This window comes from Clarias gariepinus, chromosome 18, assembly GCF_024256425.1.
Source record: "Clarias gariepinus isolate MV-2021 ecotype Netherlands chromosome 18, CGAR_prim_01v2, whole genome shotgun sequence".
Taxonomy (NCBI): Eukaryota; Metazoa; Chordata; class Actinopteri; order Siluriformes; family Clariidae; genus Clarias; species Clarias gariepinus.
In genome coordinates, this window is record NC_071117.1 from 6114401 (window position 1) to 6140935 (window position 26535).

Consider the following 26535-nt stretch of genomic DNA (forward strand, 5'->3'; position numbering starts at 1 on the left):
TCCTGTATGTCTGTGTGCGCTAAGAGTACGGTGTGGTAGTATTGACGCTGAGTGAATATATATTTGGTCGTGCCGTGCCGATGTGTAAAGATATAAAGTGCTGTATGTGTGTGTGTGTGTGTGTGTGTGTAAATAAGGCGGGTGATCAGTACAGTGAGAGAGGTTAGTATTAAGAAAGACAGCAGAAGGGGGAAAGAAGAAAACAGGAGGGGATGCATGAAAAATACTAAAAAAAAAAAAAAAGAATAAGAAACTTGACAGAAAGAAAAACATTTATATAACCACATTTAAACGCTGTAGAGACTGACGGTATCGTGGTAACATATCAAATTCGATTACTGGAAGAACAACGAAGAAATATAAGAAATAAAGCGGATTCTTATCTGGAATGGTGTTAGTAAAGCCAGGGAGTTGTACTGGAGTCGCGGTAGAGCTGGCCGTTCACGTAGAGACGATCCACGGCGATGACCGCTCGGGAGCCCTTCTGGATTAGAGAGCGTCGAATTGGAAACAGAATTTTGCGCCGTTCCAGGATCTCTTTGGGAAACTGGTCGTTTACGCTAAAGTCCGTTCCTTTTAGCTCCCTGCCGCGACTTTTCACCTGCTCTTTCTGTTTGAAAAATCCAAATTTGGCCACGATAGGACGCGGCCTCGGAGCTCCAGGTCTCTTCGCACCCAGCCGATGGACTCTTTCGAGGGTGATGTTTTCCACGGTGTCTTCCGGAAGCTTCAGATACGTTTTCATGAAGGTTTTAATCGTAGCCTCTGCGTTTTCTTCGGCAGATTCCGGGATACCGGAAAACACCAAGTTTTCTCTCATGCTGCGAGATTGAAGATTTATGACGGTCTCTTTTATTTTTTTATTTTCCTCGTTCAGATGGGTTACATTATCATTTAGAGACTTGACCGAGTCCCGCAGCAGTGCGTTTTCAGCAGCGAGTGTAGAAACCTGATTCTTTCAGGGCCTGGAATTCTCGGTGCAGGATCTCGACCAGGGACAACCTCGAGTCGAAGCTGGACAACCGCTTGTCGATTGAATCCAAGATGTCAGTAAAACTTTTCCCTGTCGGCAATGCCGTTTCAGGAGAGTCTGCCGGCCGAATTCTTTTAGAAGACGGCGTCTCGCTTTTAGCTGGGGAACCTACTAACTGTGCTTTCTTCATGACTATGCTATCGTAGCACAGGTCGATGTAACCCAGGAGAGTTTCTAAATCTTCCTCGTTGTCCTCGCTGTTCATTCAGTTTTTCCGCCAAGTCTCCGGCGTCTGACGTCACCTACAGCATTTCCGGTTCTCTCTCCGGCCTGTTCCTGACGCCGGCTCGTTTCCCTCGAGGCCGCCGCTTCGCGTCGCGTCCTTTGTTTTCCCTCAGGATCTCACTCGGCCAGCTCGGATCCGGAGTTAAAAACGTCGAATTGTGAGTACATTGTATACCAATAGAAACAAGAGTGTCTCTATCATAACTAATGTACTCCATGGTGGTAATTTGACTGGTTTTAAAACGCTGACTGGTTTTAAAATGAGTCCCCGGACAAATGCGCGACAAGCTAGTCGTACTCGAATTCCGGATAGCCCGAAGTCGGCGGCTAACTCTACTTGGGCAAGGAATGCGTGGGGTTCAACGGCGCCATTGTAGGAAGGAAGGCGCAGCTGCAGGTCGCTTCGCCGTCTGACGGCGCACAGACGTGTAGCTTGCTCCGGTGATTGCGCAGCATCAACGTTGGGCTCCGCCCTGAGATCCAGTGCCGGGATCTACATCTCGCCACTCCGCTTTGGTCGCCGTGGTGTGCTCGCACTACCTCCGTCAGGTAAGAGCTTTTTCTTCCCCAGAAGTTGCTCTGCTACTCGGCGGCCTGTTTGGATTTTTCCATAGGTCCTCCGTAGTGCGCTCCAACTCGTTACTCTTTATCCCACTTCTGACACCAATGTAGTGTTTTACCGCCGGAAAGGACGTTGGAGAGACGAGTGAGCTTAATTGCTACCCAATGCAATGGCTGGGAGTACTTTATTTTACACACAGCATGTATAGCATTAGCAGCACATTTACTCAAGAACCTACATCCAATTCAGCCTAAGCATAAACCGGAGCACATTCAACACGTCACACACACCTCCACACACAACAGGGCCGTGCACTACCCCAAACACCCTTCCCCAACAGGGTGAACACATAGAAACCCCTGCAAGGCATGCTGGTCATCAGCCGCCGCCCCGCCCATGTCACAATATGTTTAAATCATCTGCTAGAGATGCATTCATATTTCTTTTTCTGGAGTTTTTCTGCTATTATCTCAGGGTATGAGATAGTTTATTCATCCACAGGTTCTCATTGGGGAATGTCCTGATGGTGTTTTTTTTTTTTTTTTTTTTAAAGTGTCTTACACTGAGTGAGAACCTTATAAAGTTCACATTAACATAAAGACTGATTATTAAGTAGACCTTATGGACTGACTCTAGTCTTTTCTAATTGCACAAAAAATGTCCTGCTAGAAGGCTGTCTGATGAGATTAAGTCACAGAAGCTGTACATCTCCTCTACATTCTAAGTTTCATGGAATATTTATAAAGGAAAAAAAGGTTATATACAGCAGCTTTAACACAAAGCATGTAAATAATATTCATTTACATACTGTTTTTACATATACATCATTACAGATGTTCTGATTTACTTTTTCTTATATTGATTAGTACATAAATGTAAAATTACTGTCATAGTTACTGCTGTGTATCTCACATTGTCCAATTAAAAAGTAATATTATTAAACTACTACAATCTGGTGACTTAGGTTTAAAAGCTAAAACTTACGGCTATGTTCTGGTAGTCAGAGGACTTGGGTGTGTCAAGGGAGCTTGGATGTGAAATCTGTGATAAAAGAAAGTTCTTGTTTAAATTAACAAGTCAGTTTTCCTAATTTCAACAACAGCAAAAAATTTTCTAGAAATTAGATTTTTTAAATAGGATTTTTTAGATTTCTAAAAATTAGTTTTATAGATTTATAGATTTACAGCACTCACTCACTGTCTATACATATACTTTATCCTGTATTCAGGGTTGCAGGGGACTGGAGCCTAACCCAGAAGACTTAGGCCACAAGGCTGGGTAAACCCTGGACAGGGTGCCAATCCATCACAGGGCACAAACATACGCACACTTAGGTCTTTGGACTGCGTGAGGTAATTACAGTACCCGGAGGAAACCCACCAAGCACGGGGAGAACATACACACAGAGATTGGAATCGAACCTGGGTTGGGAATCGAATCCAGACCCTGAACGTGCAAGGTGACAGTGTTAACCTCTAAACCAGAGTGCCGTCCACAGATTTACAGCAACAAAATATATTTTCACTTAATTAGACAATCATCCTCTAACACAGTGCATGTAACTGTATTTTACCAAAATTACCGTAAGTGTCTGATACACATCGTTAGGGCCTGCTGGATAGAGAGCTGCGTATGTGTCATCTTTTGCATTCAGCCCAATCATCTGCAGAGAGATGTTGAGAACGTGAACATGTTCTGCTAAAAGTCCATGCTGTAAGAGTTTCTTTTGAACAAAGCACACTAATATGTAACTCACCTGGTAGACATTTTCATCTTCCATTTTCTTCTTTCTCGTGCATCTGCTCACAGAAAGTGAAAAACGTGTAAAAAATATTGAATATATTTTGAAAGTAATTAGTGATGAATTTATTAGCACAAATATTCTCACCTTAGCCAGAAGAGTGCAAAGAGAAGAGCTGCAAGCGAAACAATTCCAATTCCAACTGACACATACACAATCACAGAACCATCTGCTGATATCACACACACACAAACATGCATGCATATACAATTTAGCAATATCACAAAAGACATAATACTCTTGCACTTAATATCAGCATGGTTGTGATGCAGTCATACAGTGCAACAGCATTGATTTGAATGTGACATTTGTTTCATATAACACTCACTCACTCATCTTCTATACCGCTTTATCCTGTATTCAGGGTCACAGGGACCTGGAGCCTATCCCAGGAGGCTTAGGGCACGAGGTGGGGTACACCCTGGACAGGGTGCCAATCCATCGCAGAGCACACACATACACACACTCACACACCCATTCACACACTACGGGTAATTTGGGAATGCCAGTTAGCCTAACCCACATGTCTTTGGACTGTGGGAGGAAACCGGAGTACCCGGAGGAAACCCACCAAGCACGGGGAGATTATGCAAACTCCATGCACACAGAGTCTGGAATCAAGCCTGGCCGGAAATCGAACCCGGACACTGGAGGTGCGAGGCGACAGTGCTAACCACCACACCACCGTGCCGCCTTGTTTCATATAACTGTTCCACAAAAACAATGTATTATCAAAAGGATATGATTTATTGTTTTTTTTTCTTAACAGTTATTTTTGCGCCACCAACAGATATCCTTCCAAGACTGGTGGAACTAACTAACTGCATGTCCCAACAGATAGTGATTATACAGTAAATAACAGGTGTGAAACTAGTTTTACATTTTTACCAGTACTATGTAGGCAAAAAGTCAGGAAAATAAACCATGGTGGACAGTCTTAAGAAACTTTTATTTGAGATTTATAAGATTTTTAAATATTCCCACTTATTTTGCTTACATGTATCAGCTAGCTTCTGGGTTTCAGGATTGAATCCCTATTAGTGTTAAATGGATACTGTGGATGTAGGGTGTACAATCCCTTGTTCCACACACTACATATTGCATTTGTCCTTAGACTTTTTTAAAAATTTAGATTTGAAGTTAGTTTATAAAGGTAGATTTTAAACCTTAGGCAAAAATAAAAGTTATAGGCAATGGTGACTCAATGTGGCATTGGTGATTAATGAGATGTGACCACCTGTGATATAAAATTATACATATAGTTAAAAGTGCTATCCATGTGCTATTATTGTCTATTATTAAAACTTACAGAAAACCTCTTGTTCATTCAGATTATGCGGTCAGGACTCAATGTAATATAATATTATTTACATGTTCCCCCATAGCTCATTATGTGTAATGGAGTAGTGATTAAACTGGAATGATTATCCCTCTCACCTTTAAAAGTGACGGACACTGCAGCTGATCTCTCAGAGCCGTGTTTATTCTGAGCCTCGCAGTAGTACTGTCCACTCTGTAGAGCTCTGTAACTCTGTCCAGATCCTACAGCTGAGGATTCATTCACCTTAAACCAGGTGTAGATCTCCACAGGTGGGTTAGCATCACTGCTGCAGGTTAGAGTCACTAAACTGTCCTCCAATATGTTATAAGAAATACCAATTGACACTGAGACATTCTTTGGAGGATCTAAAATGGACAGTAAGGTAATATTTAATGCTTAATAAAAATTACAATAATATTGGCTTTAAGGAGATCTTAATTGATAACTTACATAGAGCAAAGTCCCCATGTTCGACTTTATTACTGCACTTGCACTTGTACTCTCCACTGTCCTCAGAGCTGATCTTGGTGATGAAGTAGGTCTTTTTCTTTCCCACTGATATACTTCCCTTAAACCAGGTAAAGTTTTCCACAGGTGGGTTAGCATCATTGCTGCAGGTCAGAGTCACTGAACTGCCTTCCAGTATCTGACCAGAGGAGCTGATGGACACTGAGACATTCTTTGGAGGATCTAAAATGCACAAGATCTCTTTAAAGTAAATCTATAATACTTGTATATGTTATTGGCTCTGCAGAGTCTTCAGCTTTCACTTACACAGAATATTCAGAGTTACACCATGGGAGTAGTGATGTCTGACTTCATTACCACACTTGCACTTGTACTCTCCAATGTCCTCAGAACTGAAATTAGAGATGGTGATGGTCTTTCCTTTTCCTACTAATGTTGTCCTCTTGTACCATTCATAGTATTTAACAGGTGGGTTAGCATCACTGCTGCAGGTCAGAGTCACTGAACTGCCCTCTTCAATCTCATGAGAGGGACTGACAGACACTGAGACATTCTTTGGAGGATCTAAAGAGTGTCATGATAAGAGTAAAAAAGGAGCAGTTTGTATTTATCATTGGTGTTCTTATTTTGAAATAAATATATAGAGCTCACATCTGACACTGAGGGTTTGAGCAGGTGAGGGGAGATGTTTATATCCTCTTACAGCACAGCTATAACTGCCTGCATCCTCACTGCTGACTGACTGCAGGTGGACTTTATTGCTCTTGATGGTGTTTGTGGTTAAATCACGGCTGTTTTTGTACCAGATGAATGTTGGATCAGTCAGATTGCAGGTGGTTTTACAGGTCAGAACGGCTGATTGTCCCTCTGTCACTTCTGCAGGAGCGATCACCTGAAGATCTTAAACACAGAGAGACACATTACATCTACTTCAGTGAATAATCTAAAAACCTTAATCATTTTAATATGCAAAGGATAAAGAATAAGCTAAAGAAAATAAGCTTTGTGTTTTACTCAACCACCTATAAATGTAAACAAATTAATAAATGAATATGAATGAATGAATGAAAGAAAAAAAGGAAAAGAAACAGAAAAAAGAAAGAAAGAAAGAAAGAAGCAAGCATAGGCCTAGATTTATTAAGTCTCTGTGTTGCTAACCCACCTGTGGAGATCTAGCTGTAGGATCTGCACAGAGCTCTACAGAGTGGACAGTACTACTGTGAGGCTCAGAATAATCACAGCTCTAAGAGATCAGCTGTAGTGTCCAACACTTTAAATGGTGAGAGTGATAATTATTCACTGATTTATCATTGCCACATTAGAAAAAAATCAGTGTGGAGGAATCTCTCAGCTAACGCGGTGGCATGGCATTAAAGTTGTCCCTGTCGAACGCTGCTCTGTAGAGGAGTTTGTTCTAGCAGTTGTACAGGTTGTTGGCCATAGAAGCGTTTTGTCAGCATCGAGAATGAACAGTGCAATTGTGTTGTTCTTAGACGATGTAAATAAAGTTAATGAGATTGTTGCGAGTGGAATAAATGATGCTTATACTGCGGTAATGCCTTTGATGCAACCAGCAAAAAAGATAATTCTGTCAAATGTTCTACCATTCATTAAAGATGAGCTAATTGAAAGAGAACTGGCGAGGCATAGGAAAGTTGTTTCACTGATTAAATAGATCCTTTTAGGTTGTAAATCTACGCAACTTAAATACGTTGTTACCTTCCGAAGACAAGTGTACATGATTCTCAATAATGGACAGCTGAATCTTGTGTTAAAATTTAGGGTTGATGACTTTGACTATGTTGTCTATGTAACATCAGAAACAATGAAGTGCTGTAGGTGCAGCCTTGAAGGACATCTTGCGTGTCCAGAGAATGTTGAGCATGATACAATTCAGAATAACTCTGATAGAGTAGGACAAAATGAGGCGAGTGACAATCAACAAGAGAAAGATAGAGATATATCTGAAAATAAAGGAAGTGATGTAGAATAACTAAGCAAGGAGATAATCATGAAGAAACTGTGAATAATGGGGAGGAAGTCGGACAGAAGGAAACTGAGGTGGACAATGCTGTTGTTAGTAGTGTTGTGGAAGTAAGAGTGTCCAGGGACATTAATATGACAGATGATGATAGTCTTTTTAAGACACAGACACTGTAAAGAAAAACTACTGGGAAGAGAAGAGGAAAAAAAGTAGGGAAAATACAGTGTCAGGAAAAGCAGATAAAGGAGAAGATTGACCATGGAGGTATATCTGATAATAGTAGTTCTGATGATTCATTAACAGAGAGTGAGAGTGAATCTCACTCTCTGTTAATGAATCATCTGGAAGGAGATCTGGAAGGAATGCTTATACTCTTAAGAAGATTAAAAGATTTTTGCAAAATACAAGGAGATCTGGAAGGAATGCTTATACTCTTAAGAAGATTTAAAGATTTTTGCAAAATACAAAAGAATTGAGGGGAGATTTCTTTCCTAATCGGGATTTGTTTATAGAATCAGCAAGAATAGCAATGAAAGAATGAAAGAATGTCATGTTGCTGGTTGTGAAGCATGTGTGTATCAAACACGCCAAAAGGACAGAAGGCTTCAAAAACAATAGGGTGCATGTTGGGTTTATGGAACTTTCGGAAGATAGTTTAGTGAGGATGCAGTTACGTACGTCCTGAGAGTACTAGGGCACAAACCAGAGGACAACTTTTCCTGCAGAAACTCCAGCACTCAAACAATTCAGCAGTGGACTGGATCTACCTGCTTTGCACACACTTGCTGCAGGGGAATACCTCTTGCTAATGCAGTAGATACAGTAAGTGAAGTCTCTCCTGCTCCGAAGCTGTAAGGTGGAGGACAGAAAGCTTCAAACAATAGGGTGCATGTTGAGAATGGAACTTTCGGAAGATAGTTCAGTGAGGATGCAAAATGGCCCTGAGTAGCACAGGGGTAAAGTCTAGGCAGGATGGCGAGACTGACAGATCTCCAATCCTCTTAGAGAAGTAACAACCATTAGAAAAAGCCTTCTAAGGGTCAGAAACCTGAGGCGCTGAATTTAGTGGTGAGCACGATAGATAAAACCCACAAAAGGGCCCGTGGCTCTAGTGGGTGGCCTCAACCGTTTAGTTGAATGGAGCAGGTAACTAAAAGGGTGTTTTCCCACAGTAACCCCATCGATCAGGACGTGGCAGGCTGAAATAGCAGTTACATACGTCCTGAGAGTACTAGGGCACAAGCCCGAGGACAACTTTTCCTGCAGAAGCTCCAGCACTGAAACAATTCAGCAGTGGACTGGGTCTATCTGCTTCGTCATGCACCAACTTTTAAATGCATTCCTTTAAAGGGCATAAGCTCTTCTAGGGAAGGGAGGCCTAGCACTTAGAATAATCTTAATCACGCTAGGTGGAAGACCAGCTTGACCGAATTGGTCCCATTTATGGACCGAACATAAAGGTTCCAAAGCTTGGGCCGGGGATGAAATATCGTCCCCTGCGCCTGAGCGCCAAGACTCCCGGGAGCAGAGCTATCAGGAAAAATGCATAAAGGCGTAACCTGGGGGCCAAGGTGTCCAGACCCAGGGGGGGCTGGAAGAGTCAGAGAGTAGCAAAGGGGACATTTGCTGATCTTATGAGGCAAAGAGGTTCACCTCTGCTACATGAAATCTCTCCCAGATTGACTGACTACTTTGGGGTGGGGTTTAAATCCCCGTGTGTCAGAGATTGACTGGACAGTACAACTGCTCCCACATTCATATGCCCTGGGTTGTAAATCGCCCTGAGGGAGAGGAACCTGGTGCGCTAGCTAACTAGCAGCACGAGCACAGTCCACCCTGGCGATTAATATATGAGACTGCTATAGTGTTGTCTACCTGCACTAGGACATCTAGTAGCCTGAAGGAAGTGCTTGAGAGCCAGAAATAGAGCCATCATTTCGAGGCAATTGATGTGCCGCGCGAGAAAAAGGCCTCTTCAGCTCCCTAAGGCTGGACAGTCATCTAAGACCGCACCCCAGCCCGTGAGGGTTAGCATCTGCAATGACAGGACGAACTTAGAGTGGGACCCAGAGTCAGAAACCGGGGTCTGAACCACAAAAGAAGGGTACGAAGCACCTGGCGCGTAACCCTTATTAGGGATTGGCCCTAGAGTGAAATCCCCTGGTTCTTAGCCACAACTGAAATGCTCTCATGTGCAGAAGGCCCAAAGGTGTCACCGTGGATACAGCTGCCATAAGAGCTAAGATCTTTGAAAGTGATGGTCACTTTCTGGTCTAGCTTGATTTCCTTAAGGGTGTTGAGATTGGATTCGACTTTTGGGTTTCAATCCTAGAAACAAGATGAGCTAGGATGACATGCTGATGTCGAAGCGCTAGCTACTGAGACTGGGCCAGACAGTCGTCTATGTAATTCAAACACGGATGCCCTGGAGTCGTAAGAGCCAGAACTACATCCACACATTTTATATATGTGCGGGTGAGAGAGCTAGACCAAATGGAAGGACCCGATACTGGTAAGCTTCACCCCCGAAAGCTAACCTCTGGAACCTCCTTTGTTGTGGCAATATTTCTATATGAAAGTCCCACGGTCCTGGTTGCGTAAGCCTTCAGGACTTCTTCTTTAAAAAAGACTTCTTTGAACTTTTAGAGGCGGCCAGTGAAGGGCGGCAAGCCGTACCCCAGTCCTTACGGGGGGGTGCCTGGCTACTAATGCTCTCCTCATGCTTCTTTAATGAGGATGATGTTCCAGGAGAGAGATAGCCTGCTACTTCCATTTCTACAGAAGCAGGAGAACGAATCTCTTCCGTACACCTTCCGTAGACTTCGTGTTCAGGGGAGAGCGCGAGAAAAAGGAGAGGCTCAGTCTCTCGTGCCTCGGCCAGATCAACTTGTGATCCCCAAGAGTGCAGCGCGGCTCGTGATTCCCTAAAGAACGCAAGGCGCATGCAAAGCACCTTTATCAGAAGATCATCACAGTGCACACACTCTCCTCTAAGTCCTTCGAGAGCGTGGCTTTCACCCAAACATTCAAAGCAGAGAATATGTGAATCGCCGTCCGAAAGGAAATTTTCACAAGGAGGGGGACATCTAGCTATAAACTTTTATAGAGTTTTATGCTTTTATCTGCTTTTAAATGTATTTTAAATGTATTTAAAATACACGCACATAATGTCGGTGAAGACAAAGAATCTGAGGAATGTTTCCGGCTCACTCCTATTTATAACCTGCAGGTGCGTCTATAATCACATAATCACCTCTGGCAGAGGCTAAGAGAGTTTGGTTTCAGCCCGAGTTTTATTAAAATGATCGGAATGTTGTATAGTAACATTGAGAGTGTACTTAAAATCAATGGTGGCCTGAGTGCTCCCTTTAAGATCACAAGGGGCATAAGGCAGGGATGTGCTTTGTCAGGCATGTTGTATGCCTTAGCGATTGAACCATTGTTAGTGAGGTTAAGAGCAAAAATTGATGGTTGGAGTATACCACAATGGAACTTTAAAATTAGGTTGTCGGCTTATGCTGATAATGTTATTGTTATTTTGAATAATCAAGAAGAAGTTGATAATCTTAGACTATTAATTGATGACTTTGGTAAGCTGTCTTCAGCTAAGATTAATTGGACTAAAAGTGAAGTGATTATTTGTGGGAAGTGGGAAGCTAAACACCTTCCTAATCTGCCTGCTGGTCTTGAATGGAAGAAAAATGGCTTTAAATATTTAGGTGTATACCTTGAAGAAGATTCAGTTTTGCAAAAAAACTGGAAAGGTGTTTTAGAAAAAACAAAAGGAAGGCTGGATAAATTGAAATGGCTGTGGCCTAAAATGTCATTTAGAGGACCTGCTATAGTCATCAATAATTTGGTGGCTTCAACTCTCTGGCATCGCTTGGCATGTATTGAGCCACCAATTGGACTACAAGCTCTCATTGTTGACTTTTTTTGGACCAAGTTTCACTGGGTACCACAGAGTGTGTTTTATCTCCCTGAATGGACCAGAAGATCTTGTATGGAGAGGTGTTGCTAATGAGTCAAGCTGGAGGCCTGGAAGTGGATTCTGCTCTGTTTTTAATGGACTAACACCTTTTTATAAAGGTGTTTTTAAAATATGGAGCTCATTCAAAAAAAGAAGAGGGGACTTTAGTTTGTAATTACACTGGCTATTAGAAGAGCCAATTGTGTTTGGAGGTAGACTTGATGTATTAAGTGAGATTGCATGGGGTTTTGAAAGTGTAATGTTTTTAGCAAAAAAAAGTTCAGTTGTGTCATATAATAGCTGCTGGGGTTATAAACTAAATAACTCACAAAATGTTGCTTCTTGTATTAGAGTCAGATCAATAAGATTGGTAAGAAAACTATTGGATCTTTTAAAACAGAAACTTACAGCAGAATAAAGTCTCTCCTTGTAAGTTATGGTGAAGGAAATACGGTTCCAAATAATAAGGATCCTTTTCCAACAATTTACATTACTCCTGATTTTGAAGGTGCAGATGGGGAACTGCTTAAGATTTTAGAGGATCAATCTATCAATGAAGGTAACAGCAAAAAAATTTATAAAAGTTGTGTTAAAGTTTTAAATTTGAAAAATTTTAAATAAAGAGCTGATACTGTTTGGAGAAACAAATTAGGCCTGGATCAGAGTATAAAACCGGTGTGGAGAGTTTTTTATAAACCTCCTTTGAAAAAGAAGGTGGGGAATCTCCAATGGAGAATTTTACATGGTGCAATTGCTGTAAATTCTTTTGTGAGTGTTATTAACCCGCATGTTTGCAATCGATGCCCTTTTTGTGAAAAGAAGGAAACAATTTTTCATTGTTTTAGATATTAGATATTTTTATTAACCTTTTTTATTAATCTAGCGAAACAAAATGCTGTTATAGTATATATGTAGAAAATAATATGATTTTATTTACCTGTAACAGTGAGTCTAACGCCAGGTTCACCCGTCCATCTTTCTTTTTCTTCATTTGTTATTATTCTAATGCAGTATTCATGTTCATCTGTTTTCTTCACGTCACTCAGTCTAAGGGCGAAGTGTTTCTGTTCATCTCCTAAATACTCCACTCTGCCTGAGTAACCTGGTTCATTACACAGATCAGTCTCCTGTTTACCCTGCACTCTTTTTATTAACCACATTGTTTTCGTCACATTATGTTGTGTTGGGTGTGTGTACGAGCTATTCATGAACACCGTAGATCCGTTTAAAGCACAGAGATTTTCCGGGTTGTATGTCACACTCCATTTATTCCCAAGAGCTCCTAAAACATCATATATGAAAGAGGTGAATAAAGATCATTATTTTGATCTCCTTAAAACAATGAGTTATCAGTGTACAACAGTTATCAACATTTTACATGTTGTTTTACAAGACACCAATAATGGAGTGATAAAGTAAGCCAAATTGGACAATACATTTTATATATGTAATGTTAATTGACTGGTGAAGGCTATGTCCAATCAAACTAACTGTCAAGGTATAAATGACAACTTATGAAATTTGGATGGTATTGTAAATTAATATTTTTATAGTTGTTGTTGTATTTTCTGCAAATACTTTTTGACAGTACTGTAACAAATTTACTATTTCAGACCACAGACCGTGATGTAGCTAAGCTAAGGTTGTGGCTCAGGTGGTACATGGCTGACAGGGACTGCCTCTGAGCCTACCATGCTGAGAGGAAACATATAAGCACACTCAAGAAATACATCAGTGTTTTGGCTTACAGGAAAAATCGTATTGCTATATTGGCCAATAAGCAAGAAATCATGTCTAACATGAAGCATTTCGATGCTGTCAGAAAACATCTCCATTTTAGGAGCAACTCATTTCTAATAGGCTTCTCAGGATGTTTTCCATCCTGACAAGCCATAAATGAGCTCTTAGAAACTAAACTTGAATGCTCAGAAAGCTTAACAGGCTTGACGGTAAAATAACCGATATCTTCGCATGCATAGCAAGGCTTTCAGGAAACACACCAGGCATCCCTGGGATCTCAACAAGCACAACAGGGCTCTCAGGAAGCACAACACTATGTGGTTAACATGACTAGGAAATATAATATAGGTCTCAGAACCCATAACAGCTCTTTTTGGGCTTTTCAATAAGCATAATTTATTCCACTGGGCTTTCTTTGAGCATAAAACCACGGAAACAGTTAGCATATTCACTTAAACATAGTCATGCATATTATGATTGCACTCCTAATGTCATTGCTTATAAATATATAGTTTTGATTGTAAATGTTTGATTTACCTGAGATTATGAGGAGATACAGCAGGCAAAATGGAGACACCATTTTGAGAGACATCAAATATTCTATATACAATTAAATAATTAGAAAAACAAAAACTTACAATAAATCAGAAACGTGTAATTATCATCATATTCGTCTTTTCTTTGTTTCAAAAATAACTGTATTACAGATAAAATTCTAAAGTTCAAAGAAATTAAAACAAAAACAAACATATGAAGTCCACACACACACACACACAGATAATCTTCTGCTTCTTCAATAAAAGTGATATAATGTTCTGATAGACACTCAATGAATGATACAAAATTAGATAATATTAATGAGTTTGATACTCTTAATGGTCATGAACTGTAGGATTTAAATAATCATTACATGTAATAATTAAAGAAAAAAAAGGACAAAAATAAAAAATATCTTACCATTCATGCCTGACCCTCAGAAAACAGGCTGGACAACAAGCAGACTGCAAATGAAGGAAGATGTGAAGAAAAGGATGTGTGGGTGTTTAAGGTGTCATGTTATTTGGTGTATGCACTAGCATTATAGCAAATATTTTTTTAAGTCACCTTTTGCCATATTCATGGGTAATGTGTTTCATGCCTGTGCATTTATATCTCAACATGCATTTTGTTTATATAAAAACATATCAATTATGCAAAATGTGTCAAAAAAAAGCTTATTGTGAAGCTTTTTATTTATAAATGTTCTCTTTTATAATATCAGCCTATGTGTGTGAAGAGGTAAAACCACAACCTTAGCAACTGAGGATGTGAAACTCCCAGCACGGTCAGCATCAGCCCAGACCATGAATCATATACCACGTTTAAAACAGTCTCTTACATCAGCTAAAGGAAATACTTCACCCAAACCCACCAACTCATGGTTTAAGAGTAAACCTTATGTTTTATTATCACCCCTTTATTATCATCTCAATACTATGTGCAAACAATTTTATTTTGCACTAATATTTATATTAAACACTGAGCTAATGTACTTCACATTAAGCAATTCTGTAAAACAGAAGAAAAAACATTTTATCAATTTCAGCATTAGCATATGCCCTTATCCAGAGCGACTTTTGTCTCATTATACATCTGAGCAGTTTAGGGTTAAGAGCCCATCATGGTGGTGGTGTGGCTTAAACCTGGGACCTTCTGGACCATATCAACCCCTAACCACAAAGATAAATGCACTTGTTGTTCGTCTTTTAGCTGCTCCACACGAGGGGTCGCCACAGCGAATCATCTGATCCAAACACAACTTGGCATTTACATTTTTTTTTTTTTTTTTTTTGCTGGATATCCTTTTTGTCAGAACCCTCACATTTTATCCGGACTTGGAATCAGCGCTGCATCTGGGTGCTGGGGTTGAAGAAAAGGGGCAAGAAACCTACCACTGAGCCACCAGATTAATATATTACAGTGAATGTAATCTTGCAATAACATATGAGTATGGTATAGAAATACTAAATGATTGTAACAAAAGGGCAGTGGTGCATCAACAAACTGATTCACAGGGTGTTTTTTTTTAACAGTGTGCTTAACAATGTGTGTGTGTGTGGGGGGGGGGGGGGGTTGGTTTGCTAAACCATGAGTGTTGTGGTTTGGTTTGCTAAACCATGCTGTAAGAGTAACTTCCTCAGTTGCTAATGCAAGGGACTCAGTTCTACACAGACTAGCTGATGATGTGATAAAAAAATAAAAGTTTTGTACAAAAAGCTTACACTTAATTTTAATTTGGCCTTCCATCATCAAATTAAAATTTTACATCAAGATAAACAGAGAAAATACTAAATGCAATTTTATATGATTATATAATTTATTAAGAAAAAAAAAAAACTGTCCAAAAATGTCTGGCAAAATGTAAAGTATCTGTACCTGTCAAGGGCATGTGTGGGCATAAGTCACTGAGGAGAGTGCAGGGAAGTTGTTTCAGTCTCTATTGAGGCGAGCATCAGTCGGTCTCAAAAATACAGTCATTGAAGGCTAAAGGCAGGAAAGCTGAAAAGGTAGGACTTCTCGTGAGTGCTTTTCTCTTTAGGGGAATTCCTAGAGCAATCCGACTAAGATATAAGGAAATATCCATATGAGCAAGGAATCCAAGGCAGACTAATCACCAGGTTGATGTCTTTTATAGGCCCCCGATGACAGCAGGATGGTAGATGGAAATCTGCTGCCAGCCACAGAGTGGAACTGGCCAGGGTGCTAAATGAAATCTTCCCGGTCAAGAGTAGAGCGTGTCTACGGTAAGAGGCACTGGAAAAAATGGAATGTGTATGAATCAAAATGATCAAATTGTCCCTAATATTGGAGGCTTTGAAAGACTGCAGGAATTCCAGTCCAGAACTATTGATTAAGTGCAAAATCCTCAGTCACAATTCCTCAGGGAACAGCTGTTTGCATCAGTCGAGGTCAAGACCATTGAGACTTTCACATCGCTGAGGAGGAATTTTTTCTCACTCTACTTTGCAAAATTGTTTTAATTCAGCCACAGGGAAGGGTTTCAAAGATGAACGGCTGTTTAAAGTCATGCCACAGTCCAGACTTTGACTAGGCTGCTCCATTAATTTCTTTAATTATTAATTTTATATATACACAGTATCTCACAAAAGTGAGTACACCCCTCACATTTTTGTAAATATTTTATTTTATCTTTTTAAGGGACAATGCTAAAGATATGAAACTCTGATATAATGTAAAGTAATCAGTGTATAGCTTGTATAATGGTGTAAAGTTGATGTCTCCTCAAAATAACTCAACACACAGCCATTAATGTCTGAACTGCTGGCAACAAAAGTGAGTAAACCCCTAAATGGAAATGTTCAAACTGTGCCTAGTGTCAATATTTTGTGTGGCCACCATTATTTTCCAGCACTGCCTTAACTCTCTTGGGCATGGAGTTCACTAGAGCTTCACAGGTTGTCACGGGAATCATTTTCCACTCCTTCTTGATCACGTCACGAAGCTGGTGGATGTTACACACCTTGCGCACGTCAGTGCACTAAAGCTTGAGTCCTATTCATCCCACTACTCCCACCATGTTTGCACCACTGTTGGTATGATGGTCAGTTCATGAAATGCTGTGTTAATTTTAAGATATATTCAACAGGAAACACACTTTGGAAAAAGTTAAACTTTTGTCTCATTAATCAACATAATATTTGCTTAAAAGTCTTTGGGATAATCAGGATGTGTATTTGGCAAAAGATGAGCGTTTGAGCTCTTTTTGGTTAGCAGTATATTTTACCTTGGAACTCCTCCATGTTTTTTTTTTTATTTTTGAATTATAAACGCTGTCCTTAACTGAGGTAAGTGAGGCCTGCTGTTCATTAAATTATGTTATGGATGATTTTATGAATTCCTGGATGACTCATCATTGTGGTTTTGAAGTAATGGTCATTCCTGAGAGGGATCACCACTGTTCTAAGTTTTCTTCATTTGTAGACAATTCCTCTGATTGTTGTTTGTTGAAGTCTTAGAAATGGCTTTGTAACACTTCCCATACTGATACATGTCAATTACCTTGTTGCTCATCTATTTATGAATTTCTTTAGATTGTGGCATTGTATGTTGCTTTTTAAAATCTTTTAGCATGCTTCACTTTGTCAGACAGGTTCTGTTTAAGTGATTTCTTGATGCAACATGTCTAGCAGTAATCCAACCTGGGAGAGAAATCTTACTCAGATGTAGTTAATTACAGTCCATTCATAATTTAGCAAGGGGAAGAATTAATTTTTCACATACAACTAGGTAGATTTGACCAGTGTTTTCCTTCAATAAATGAAATGATCACTTTAAAATTTGCATTTTGTATTTATTCTGGTTATCTTTGTGTAATATAAAAAAATGTCTGATGATCTTAATTGTTTATGTTTAAAATATATGCCTTCTGGAATTCCAATAGCTTATTTGCTATCAATTTGCCTTATTTGCTGCAAAGCATTGACTGACATAGGACAATCCCCCAAGTTCATGTTTCATCTCGCCAACCAATTTCTATTTATTTATTTTTTCTTATTTTTGTAGAAAAATATCCAGTATATTCAATCACTTTTTACAGTACTTATATAATTTATTATTTATTACTGTCCAGCATTGACATTTAAAAATTGGGCCATAACTCTGATGTGAAACTGGAACAGGAGGTGTCAATATTGTCATTTACATGTAGTGCTGTTCTACCACATGGGGCAGCTACTTTAAAAAAAAAAAAAAAAAAAAAAAAACATTACTGTAATCTTACATTTTTAGTCCTGTTTTAAATGAGTTTTGAGTCATTCTATCATTTAAGGTATATATCAAATTAATTAAAAAAAAGGTATAACAACTTTCTTTATTTCTTAATAGAACAATATTAGGTTCAAGGTAATATGTAACATATCTTTTAACTTGGAAATCCTAAATATTAACTTTTTTTGCTGAAAAGAAGGATGTTTTTTAGTAATGTTTACTTTATGATATTACTGAGTAAAAAAAAATTATAAATTGCAAAAGAAAATTGCAATAACAAATACATTTAGAGTAATAGAGAAATGTGCTATTAAAAGGCATTTAAAAAAATCACATAATACACAGGCAGTCACTAAATGAACTGTGGCAAAATAAAAAAAAAAACTCAGAAAAATTGTACCAGCTCATTTCCTTATAAAACTGCACTTAAACACGCAGCAAATGCTAACAAGTTAATTACATTAAGTATGTAAATATTAATTGTTACACTTAATGCCATTCATTCATGTAGCAGGATACACTTTTACATTTTTAAGTACTAAAAAAAATACTTTTTTTTCTTCATCAAAACTCAGCCCACAACTGGATTCATTTTAATAGCAGATGCATTCTATTACTTTTGACCACCAGGCGTCACTATCGCACACTGCTATAAGAAGCTTAAAGTAAGTAACTGTATCTTTACTGAGTCAGTTAAAAGTAAAAATAGAGTTTTATTTATTTGCAACAGTGGTGGGAAAAAGGCAAAATACAAATTTTCCAATTGCTTCAACAGCGCAGCGTCAGTGACACAAGGGAATTGTCTTATTTAATAAAAGAAAAGAGCAGATAGAATAAGTTTCTGTTACAAAAAAAGATTTAAGTTAAAGTTGGTTTTAAGTTTTAAGTTGGTAGCTTCCTGTTTTTCGTATTGTTCCTGCGAAAGTTCCTCGTGTGTATGTATCAGCGTTTAAATTACACTGCCTTTCCTTGTTTATACAAAATAACAACATTAACTAGTTTTACGCTTTAATAATACTGGATTTTTGCCTTTTTCATTTTTTGTGCTTTTTTGGTGAACGCGCGTATCATCTGAGAACAACAAGCGGAATCCATCACCAAATAATTAAAACCCCGACTCAGGTACGTTATCAAACACATGTACGTGTCCAGCAGGTTCGCTCTCCTCAGTGATGCACCCGCTAAGAAACCTGAAAGAGCTCTGGTTATAGGAGACTCTATACTGAGACATGTGAAATTAGCCAGGCTTTTACGGGCGCCAGCAGCAGTGGCTGGGTGTATCCCAGGAGCCAGAGCACCGGACATAGCAGGTCTTAGGGCTCTAGGACAGCACAGGTTCTCCAAGATAGTGGTACATGCTGGAGGTAATGATATACGCCTTCGTCAGTCAGAGGTTAGCAAGTATAACTTTACAGAGGTGTTTAAATTAGCGAAGGCGATGTCCAATGAAGTAGTACGCTCCGGTTGCATCCAAATGCAACGTGGCGACATAGCTCACAGCAGGTTATGGTCGCTGAACCGCTGGATGTCCAGGTGATGCTCCGAAAACAATGTGAGTGTAACCCAGCTGGAAATATAGGGTTAGACTATAAATAATATATTGTACCTGCCTTAGGTGTGAGCATTGACTGATGTAGATGGTAAATTTCTAACAATTGATTTAAGGGTAATATATTAATGGAGTGAATACTTGCATATTAAGTTTGTACTTTGTGATACTGTGCTTTATACTATGTTGCACAACAATGAGAAGACTTTAATTATGAATCAATAGAATTTATAAAGAACAGAAACATATTATGATCCTGTTGTAAATGCAAGTCAGGTCTTAAGAAAATAAAAACAACATTGACACCCGCCGTAAGGGTCTACAGAATTAGAGATGGCGAGCCACCAGCTGATCTTTATGGAACTCAGCCACTGAGTGAGGAATCATTGGGGTAGGAGGGTGCCAATCACTTGGAGTGGCACCCACACATCTACAGGCACAATTATAGGAAAGGAACTGGTGAACATTTCACCGGGAGAAACAAAACTTGTGTAGAGAGTGATCACTGAACTTTTTATTTTGTTTAAAAGGGCCCATTTTTTGTTTCATATTTGTACAGCAATTGTGTTGTGTGTGATAAACGAAGTAAGACTCTAACTGTTCAATTCACTAATTGCGTGGTGTGTTCTGTTGCACTAAACATTTCAGCTCCTTCCGAACCTAGACAGATAGGTGTGCTCACAGAGGGTGGGTTACACGAGCTTCATAGACAATTGGAAGACCTTTGAGGGCAAAGCTGGCTTGTTAGGGCGGGATGATGTCCATCCCACTTGGGAAGGTGCTGCTCTCATTTCCTGTAGTATAGCTCATAGTCTCAGAAGAGGCCTAGTTAATCAGTGACAATCCAGAGCCCAGGCCAGGGAGCAGACAAACAGGCTAAACCAACCGTCTGCTAGCTGCATAGCAGCTCCTTTCAAGGCTTTTTCCTATTACAATCTCAGAGAGTTTTTTCTTGCCACTGTGGCCATCATCTTCAGCTTGCTCATCAGGGACAATCTTATCGTTTTGATTCATACACATTCACATTTCATACAAACTTAATTTTTTTGATTGTGTAAAGCTGCTTTGCGACAATGTAAATTGTTAAAAGCACTATACAAATAAAATTGAATTTAATTGAATTGAAGTTATAAGAAACAATAATATTCAATATAATATAAAAATAAAAGCATGTGGTGTCACTTTAAATGTCCTGGATCACATTAACTCCCTAAGCGGAGGCAGTCCAATAAGAATCTAATAAACATCCTGGTGCAGTCATGTGATCTTTGAATTTGTGTACCCATGTCATAATTTACAAAATGATGATGTGCCTGGGTATCACATGTCACTGATGTTCCAAGCTGTTTAACTATGTTTAATGCTTTAATAACATTTTATATTTTACATTTAACCTATTCTTCTAAAGAAGTGAAAGAAATATTGCTTTGACATATATGCCACATAGGGCTTTTAACATTAAAATTGTTATAGAATATGTTATATGATGTTTTTGTCACAATAAAAGAAATTGTAATGAACTGCCTAAATAATTTAGCTAATTAACCTCAGCACACCTTCAGGTCTCAGTGGGTTATTGCTGTTTTGGCGGGAAAAGGGGGACTTATACCCAATATTTGGGTTGTGGGCATAATGCAAAGTTAAGAACATATGATAAGGGTTCCAACGTAGTGTTAATATTACTGTACAAAAATGTTGTTAACAGTTTTTTTTTTTTTTTTTCAAGTACATGTTTTCTCATTTTTACTACAAATGTTGGTTGCTCAGCTTTCTTCTGCTACAATAGGTTGTTGAGGAAAACCTCCAATATGAGGCAGTCTTAATAATTTTTATTTTGCACATTTTGCATTGTAAAACAAATGTTAAAGATAGTTTGTAGTTTGTAGTTGAGGAAGTTACTCAAAAAACAATCTATTACAAATTACTAATTGCTACAGGAAAAGTAATTAGATTACAGTAACGCAATACACAGTAACACATTGAGAAATGAGAAATAAATTTACCATAAATGCCCAATGTAACATGGCTGTAACATTCTCACACCTATCTTTGACACTAGGAGTGGCATTTACAAAAATGTTCAATAAAAGTCCATTTAGTCTCTTAGATTCCTCATATGTCTTTAAAGGGTTTTGGGTTCTAATGAGCTATAGTGGAGGATTTAGATATGGACTATATAAGCATCTGCATCCTTAAAATCTGTTGAAGAAGCAGAAAAAAAAAACAAAATTCTTTCTTAAAGATGAATATCTTACCATTTATTAACATCAGGCATAATTATGTTAATAACACATTCTGAATTGTTTTATTAACAGTACTGAGAAGGAAATGAATATAAAATTACTGTTAAAGTTACAGCTGTGTGCGGTAGAGTTACAAATCATAATTAATGGTGAATTTGGTTTTAAGAGCTAAAACCTACTGCCATATTCTAGCAGTCAGAGGATGTGGGTGTATCAGCAGGAGGACTGGGATGAGAAATCTGTGGTTAAAAGAGAGAGAGAGAGAGAGAGAGAAAGATCATGCCTTGTTGTATTTGACCAATCAAGGTTTTACTCAAAAGTAAAATTAAAAACTGACAAAACAACTCACATTGCATAAATCTCAGTTTAATAAAATTTAGATATATACTAAAATAATACCAAATAATCATCTAACACTTTACAAATAACTGTATTTTTCAGTACACACTTACTTGAAGTGTGTGATACACATCATTAGATGACTGGGCTGTGAGGTCGAGAGCTGCGTACGTGTCGTCTTTAGCACTCGGCCCAGCGTTCTGCAGAGAGGAGGGGTGGAGAACATGAGCAGGTTCTGCTGAAGATCTTTACTGTAAGAGTTTATTATAAACAACGCACACACCTGATGGACATTTCTGTAATAACTCACCTGGAAGTCTCCACTGTCCGCCTTTTTCTTCTGTCTCCTGCATCTGCTCCCGCAAAGACAAATATTTATCCATCAAAAGCTTTAGAGTAATTAGTGATTAATTTATCAGCGCAAATGAACATCAAAGCTTGATAAATGCAAACTTTTACAAATTTTAGCAAAGTATTACTCTCTGACATGCAAGGTCATCAAACAAACATTGACAACAACGTTTTGTTTTCATTTCATCTGTATACCTCTATGTAAGCATAATTTTAGAAGCTTCCACGATTTAAGCAAATACATATAATACATAGTGTGCACAATTTGGAGCAACTGTTGACATGTCATGATGAGCCTGTATCATGTTGCTTCTTTCTGTGTAAGGGTTAACCCCTAGAGGGTGACAAAACGCCCAGACTTGTTTTTGTTTTAATTATGTTTTTTGTGATATGTTTAATTGGGAACTTCATGTCCCAGACTGCACCTCGGTCAGGTGAACAAAGCGCTCACCTGAACCAAGGGAAGTAATTAAGGAAATTATTATAAATAGCCTGTCTTAAGTTCTGTTTGGCATCTTGCTTTTGTTATTATAGTTATGCTGAGTTGGTGGTGTTTTCTGTAAGTTTTTCCAGGTGCTCTAATAAAAGAGCTTTCGTTTGGTTTTTGCCTTAAAAAAATATTAATAAAAAACAATCTGGAATGCGAATATGCCACACAAGCACCCACGCCGATCAGTGTAACACAACTACTGGCTTTGCAGAATAGAAGCTGATATGAGTGCAATAAATGCTTATTGTATTAAAAAATTATAATAATAATAAGCCTAAAAAGGGATGTATATACTCTTTCACTGCCATAGTAGACTGCCCACCAGAAAAAAATAGCAGGTATGCATTAATTCCTGTCTGTTTTCTGTTCTGTGAAATAAGATACTGTATCATGTGATTTTAATGTTCTGGGATTTTAGTGTTGTGGGATGTTTAAACACCCCGAAATTAGTTTTTTGTGCAGTAACCTTATGTTTCACTTTTCAATCATTATACATCCTTTTTGCTGCTTTCTCCTGCTTTCACTGGCATTGCTTTTTAGCCGTATTAATAAAGGACTAATAAAATTAAACAAATTATGAAAAGACTCCAGTTTGTCTGATTAAATGATGCATACTTGTACTATGATTAGGACCTGTCCTGAATCAATTTGCAATATTTGTTTAATTTGGCACAAGAAATGTCCAAAGTGCAAAAAATTGAATTATCTAATTTTGCAGTCAATTTGCTCAAATATTCTTACCTCATAGAGAATAGTGCAAAGAGAAAAGCTCCAAGACCCAAACATCCAAATCCAACAGCTACATACAATATCACAGAACCACTTACACCTAACACACACACACACACACACACACACATATTATTTTCCATCATAGTGCCTGATGTACAGTATAATGCAGCAGTGATCAATCAGGAAAAAATAATTATCGCTCTCACCATTTCTGACAGACACTGCAGCTGATCTCTCAGAGCCGTTTTTATTTTGAGCCTCGCAGTAGTACTGTCCACTCTGTAGAGCTCTGTAACTCTGTCCAGATCCTACAGCTGAGGATTCATTCACCTTAAACCAGGTGTAGTTCTCCACAGGTGGGTTAGCATCACTGCTGCAGGTCAGAGTCACTGAACTGCCCACCAGTATGTTAAAAGAAATGCTGATGGACACTGAGACCTTCTTTGGAATATTGAAAGCTGGCAGGAAAATTAGACTGTGAATAAATGTGGGATATTTTTTACTGTTATAGGCTATTAGATCTTCAGCCTTAACTTACACAGAACATTCAGAGTCACACTGCTGGAGTCCTGATGTCCGACTTTATTACTGCACTTGCACTTGTACTCTCCACTGTCCTCAGAGCTGATCTTGGAGATGGTGAAGGTCTTTCCTTTTCCCACTAATGTAATTTCCTTAAACCATTCATAGTTCTCCACAGGTGGTTTAGCATCACTGCTGCAGGTCAGAGTCACTGAACTGCCCTCCACTATCTCACCAGAGGGACTGATGGACACTGAGACATTTTTTGGAGAATCTAGGAGTCAGGAAAGCCACAACATGTTTTTTTCTTGGTTTATTTACTCACAGTAGATCTGAAATGCTATATGATCTATTGGTTTATACAATATAAAAGAAGGTAAATAAATCTCACATCTGACTCTGAGTGTGTGAGCAGGAGAGGGGAGATGTTCATATCCTCTTACAGCACAGCTATAACTGCCTGCATCCTCACTGCTGACCGACTGCAGGTGGACTTTATTGCTCTTGATGGTGTTTGTGGTTAAACCACGGCTGTTTTTGTACCAGATGAATGTTGGATCAGTCAGACTGCAGGTGGTTTTACAGGTCAGAACAGCTGATTGTCCCTCTGTCACTTCTGCAGGAGCGATCACCTGAAGATCTTAAACACAGAGAGACACATTGCATCTGCTTTACCAGCTTGTTACCCCCATAATCAGTCTATCATAATTGTCTACGTATAAAGAAATATAATTTTGTTTAGAAGTTTACTTAATCTTCAATAAATTTGAAAAGTTGATAAAACTGTGTGTGTGTGTGTGTGTGTGCATGCATGCATGTATCATGTATCACATCTCCCCTGCTGTTTACTATAACACTGTGACCATGTGTGTGTGTGTGCATAAAACCTATTTTATTTTGCGCGCATCTAAAGCAAAAATAAGTCACATTAGAGAGATTAAAAATCCAGTTTCTTTCTCTGCTCAAGGGTCAGCCTCCCCCCCACACACACACACACACAAACAGCCTCTCCGACTTTTGCCTTCACAGACACACACACTTTCTCTCTGCTCTACACAGAAACACTGCTCTGTCGTGATTCTTTTCAAAGTTAAAGTGCATTAGTGTTAATTAGTTTTATTTTTACTTTACAGCAGTGATTTTATAAGTGTGTAGCTTAATCGAGTTTCATTAGAGAAATTTCATGTTTATCTTTTCCAATAAAAGTGTTTCCGTTGTGTGTGCGCGTGTGTGAAAAAAGTTATGGAAGGGTAACTGTGTAAGACAAGAAGGGGGAAAGGAGAGCTTACTTTAGATTCACACACACACAAATACACACACACACACAGAGCCTGCACGGACAAATGGAAACACTTATCTGTCTGGCTTTAATTTTTACTTTTTTTAAAGGTAAAGTGCAGGTTAATTTGTTTTATTTTTAGTTAATGTTTTGTGTTAATTATGTTTATGTATTTTCTTTTGGCTGTGGAACGAATAAATTTAGGTTTCCATTATTTCTTATGGGAAAATTAAATTTACTTTACAAATGATTTGAAACACAAGCCTGCTTCCAGAATAATTTATGCTCGTAATTCAAGGTTCCATTGTAATGTTAAATTGTGTCTGATTTTTTTTTTCCAAAATGCTGATGAAAACATTTAGCATTAGAAATCAGAATTAAAATTAGATCATCAGGGTCCTCACATATTTTTTTGTTATTTGTGTTTTGTATCTTGTACAAAACTGTTTGTATCTTGTGTTGGTTCGCATTAGAATTAGCATTACCCTGGGTCCCAGCTACAGTTCCTGTATGTATGAGAGAGAGAGAGAGAGAGAGAGAGAGAGAGATACTGTATGTAGAAAATAAGATGCATTTACCTGTAACAGTGATTTTAACTCCAGGATAACCAACCCATCTTTGGTTGCTTCTGTTTGTTATGATTCTGAAGCTGTACCTTTCTTCATCTGTTTTCTTCACATCTCTCAGTCTGAGGGAAAAGTGTTTCTGTTCATTACTTAAATATTCCACTCTGTCTGAGTAACCTGGTTCAGCTCGCAGATCAGTAATCTCTGAAACCCAAAATGGGTTTATTATCCAAAATGTCTCTGTCACTGTAAGACCTGTTGGGTGTGTGTACGAGCCGTTCATGAACACTGTAGATCCTTTTAAAGCACAGAGATTGTTCTGACTGTATGTCACACTCCATTTATTCCCAAGAGCTCCTGAAACATGACACATGAAAGAGGTTATTAGAGGTCATTACCTTCTGAAACTGCGGGTTAAAGAGAAATAAATTCTAAATTTGGATATGGGGTGTTCTGCATATATGGGATTAAATATTATACACTATCACTTATTATTCCTTTTTGTCCTCTAATTTCAGAACTTTATAAATCTGATATAGGGTTTTATTTTTGAAAATCATGTTGCCTTATTCATGAAATCACCACTAGCATTC

At 38.6% G+C, this 26535-nt stretch overlaps 2 protein-coding genes across 2 annotated transcripts in view; both read right to left on the reverse strand.

Moving 5' to 3' along the window:
- Positions 1–3081: 3081 nt before the first annotated feature.
- On the reverse strand, positions 3082–14068 carry LOC128507001 (B-cell receptor CD22-like). Its single transcript, XM_053477616.1, has 9 exons — positions 14062–14068; positions 12302–12646; positions 6062–6310; positions 5877–5974; positions 5059–5203; positions 3709–3763; positions 3577–3619; positions 3403–3483; positions 3082–3105 (listed from the first exon to the last, which is right to left on the reverse strand). Exons 1-9 carry the CDS (start codon positions 14066–14068, stop codon positions 3082–3084), a joined length of 1047 nt encoding a protein of 348 aa, XP_053333591.1.
- Positions 14069–21753: 7685 nt separating this feature from the next.
- Positions 21754–26535, reverse strand: part of LOC128507002 (uncharacterized) — a 35060-nt gene continuing 30278 nt past the window's right edge. The window contains exons 12-18 of the mRNA XM_053477618.1: positions 24489–24729; positions 24114–24371; positions 23782–24027; positions 23585–23672; positions 22313–22355; positions 22116–22202; positions 21754–21902 (exon numbers count right to left, since the gene is read on the reverse strand). Coding sequence (XP_053333593.1) covers positions 21852–21902; positions 22116–22202; positions 22313–22355; positions 23585–23672; positions 23782–24027; positions 24114–24371; positions 24489–24729 — 1014 coding nt within the window. The 3' untranslated portion in view covers positions 21754–21851. The remainder of the gene's footprint in view (positions 21903–22115; positions 22203–22312; positions 22356–23584; positions 23673–23781; positions 24028–24113; positions 24372–24488; positions 24730–26535) is intronic.

Bases quoted from the DNA above. Each gene is read 5' to 3' on its own strand.
- LOC128507001 (XM_053477616.1), bottom strand. The intron at 5,975-6,061 runs GTGAGCTCTATA...GACACTCTTTAG, and splicing joins TCAAACCCTCAGTGTCAGAT to ATCCTCCAAAGAATGTCTCA. The intron at 3,484-3,576 runs GTGAGTTACATA...ATCTCTCTGCAG, and splicing joins AAGATGAAAATGTCTACCAG to ATGATTGGGCTGAATGCAAA.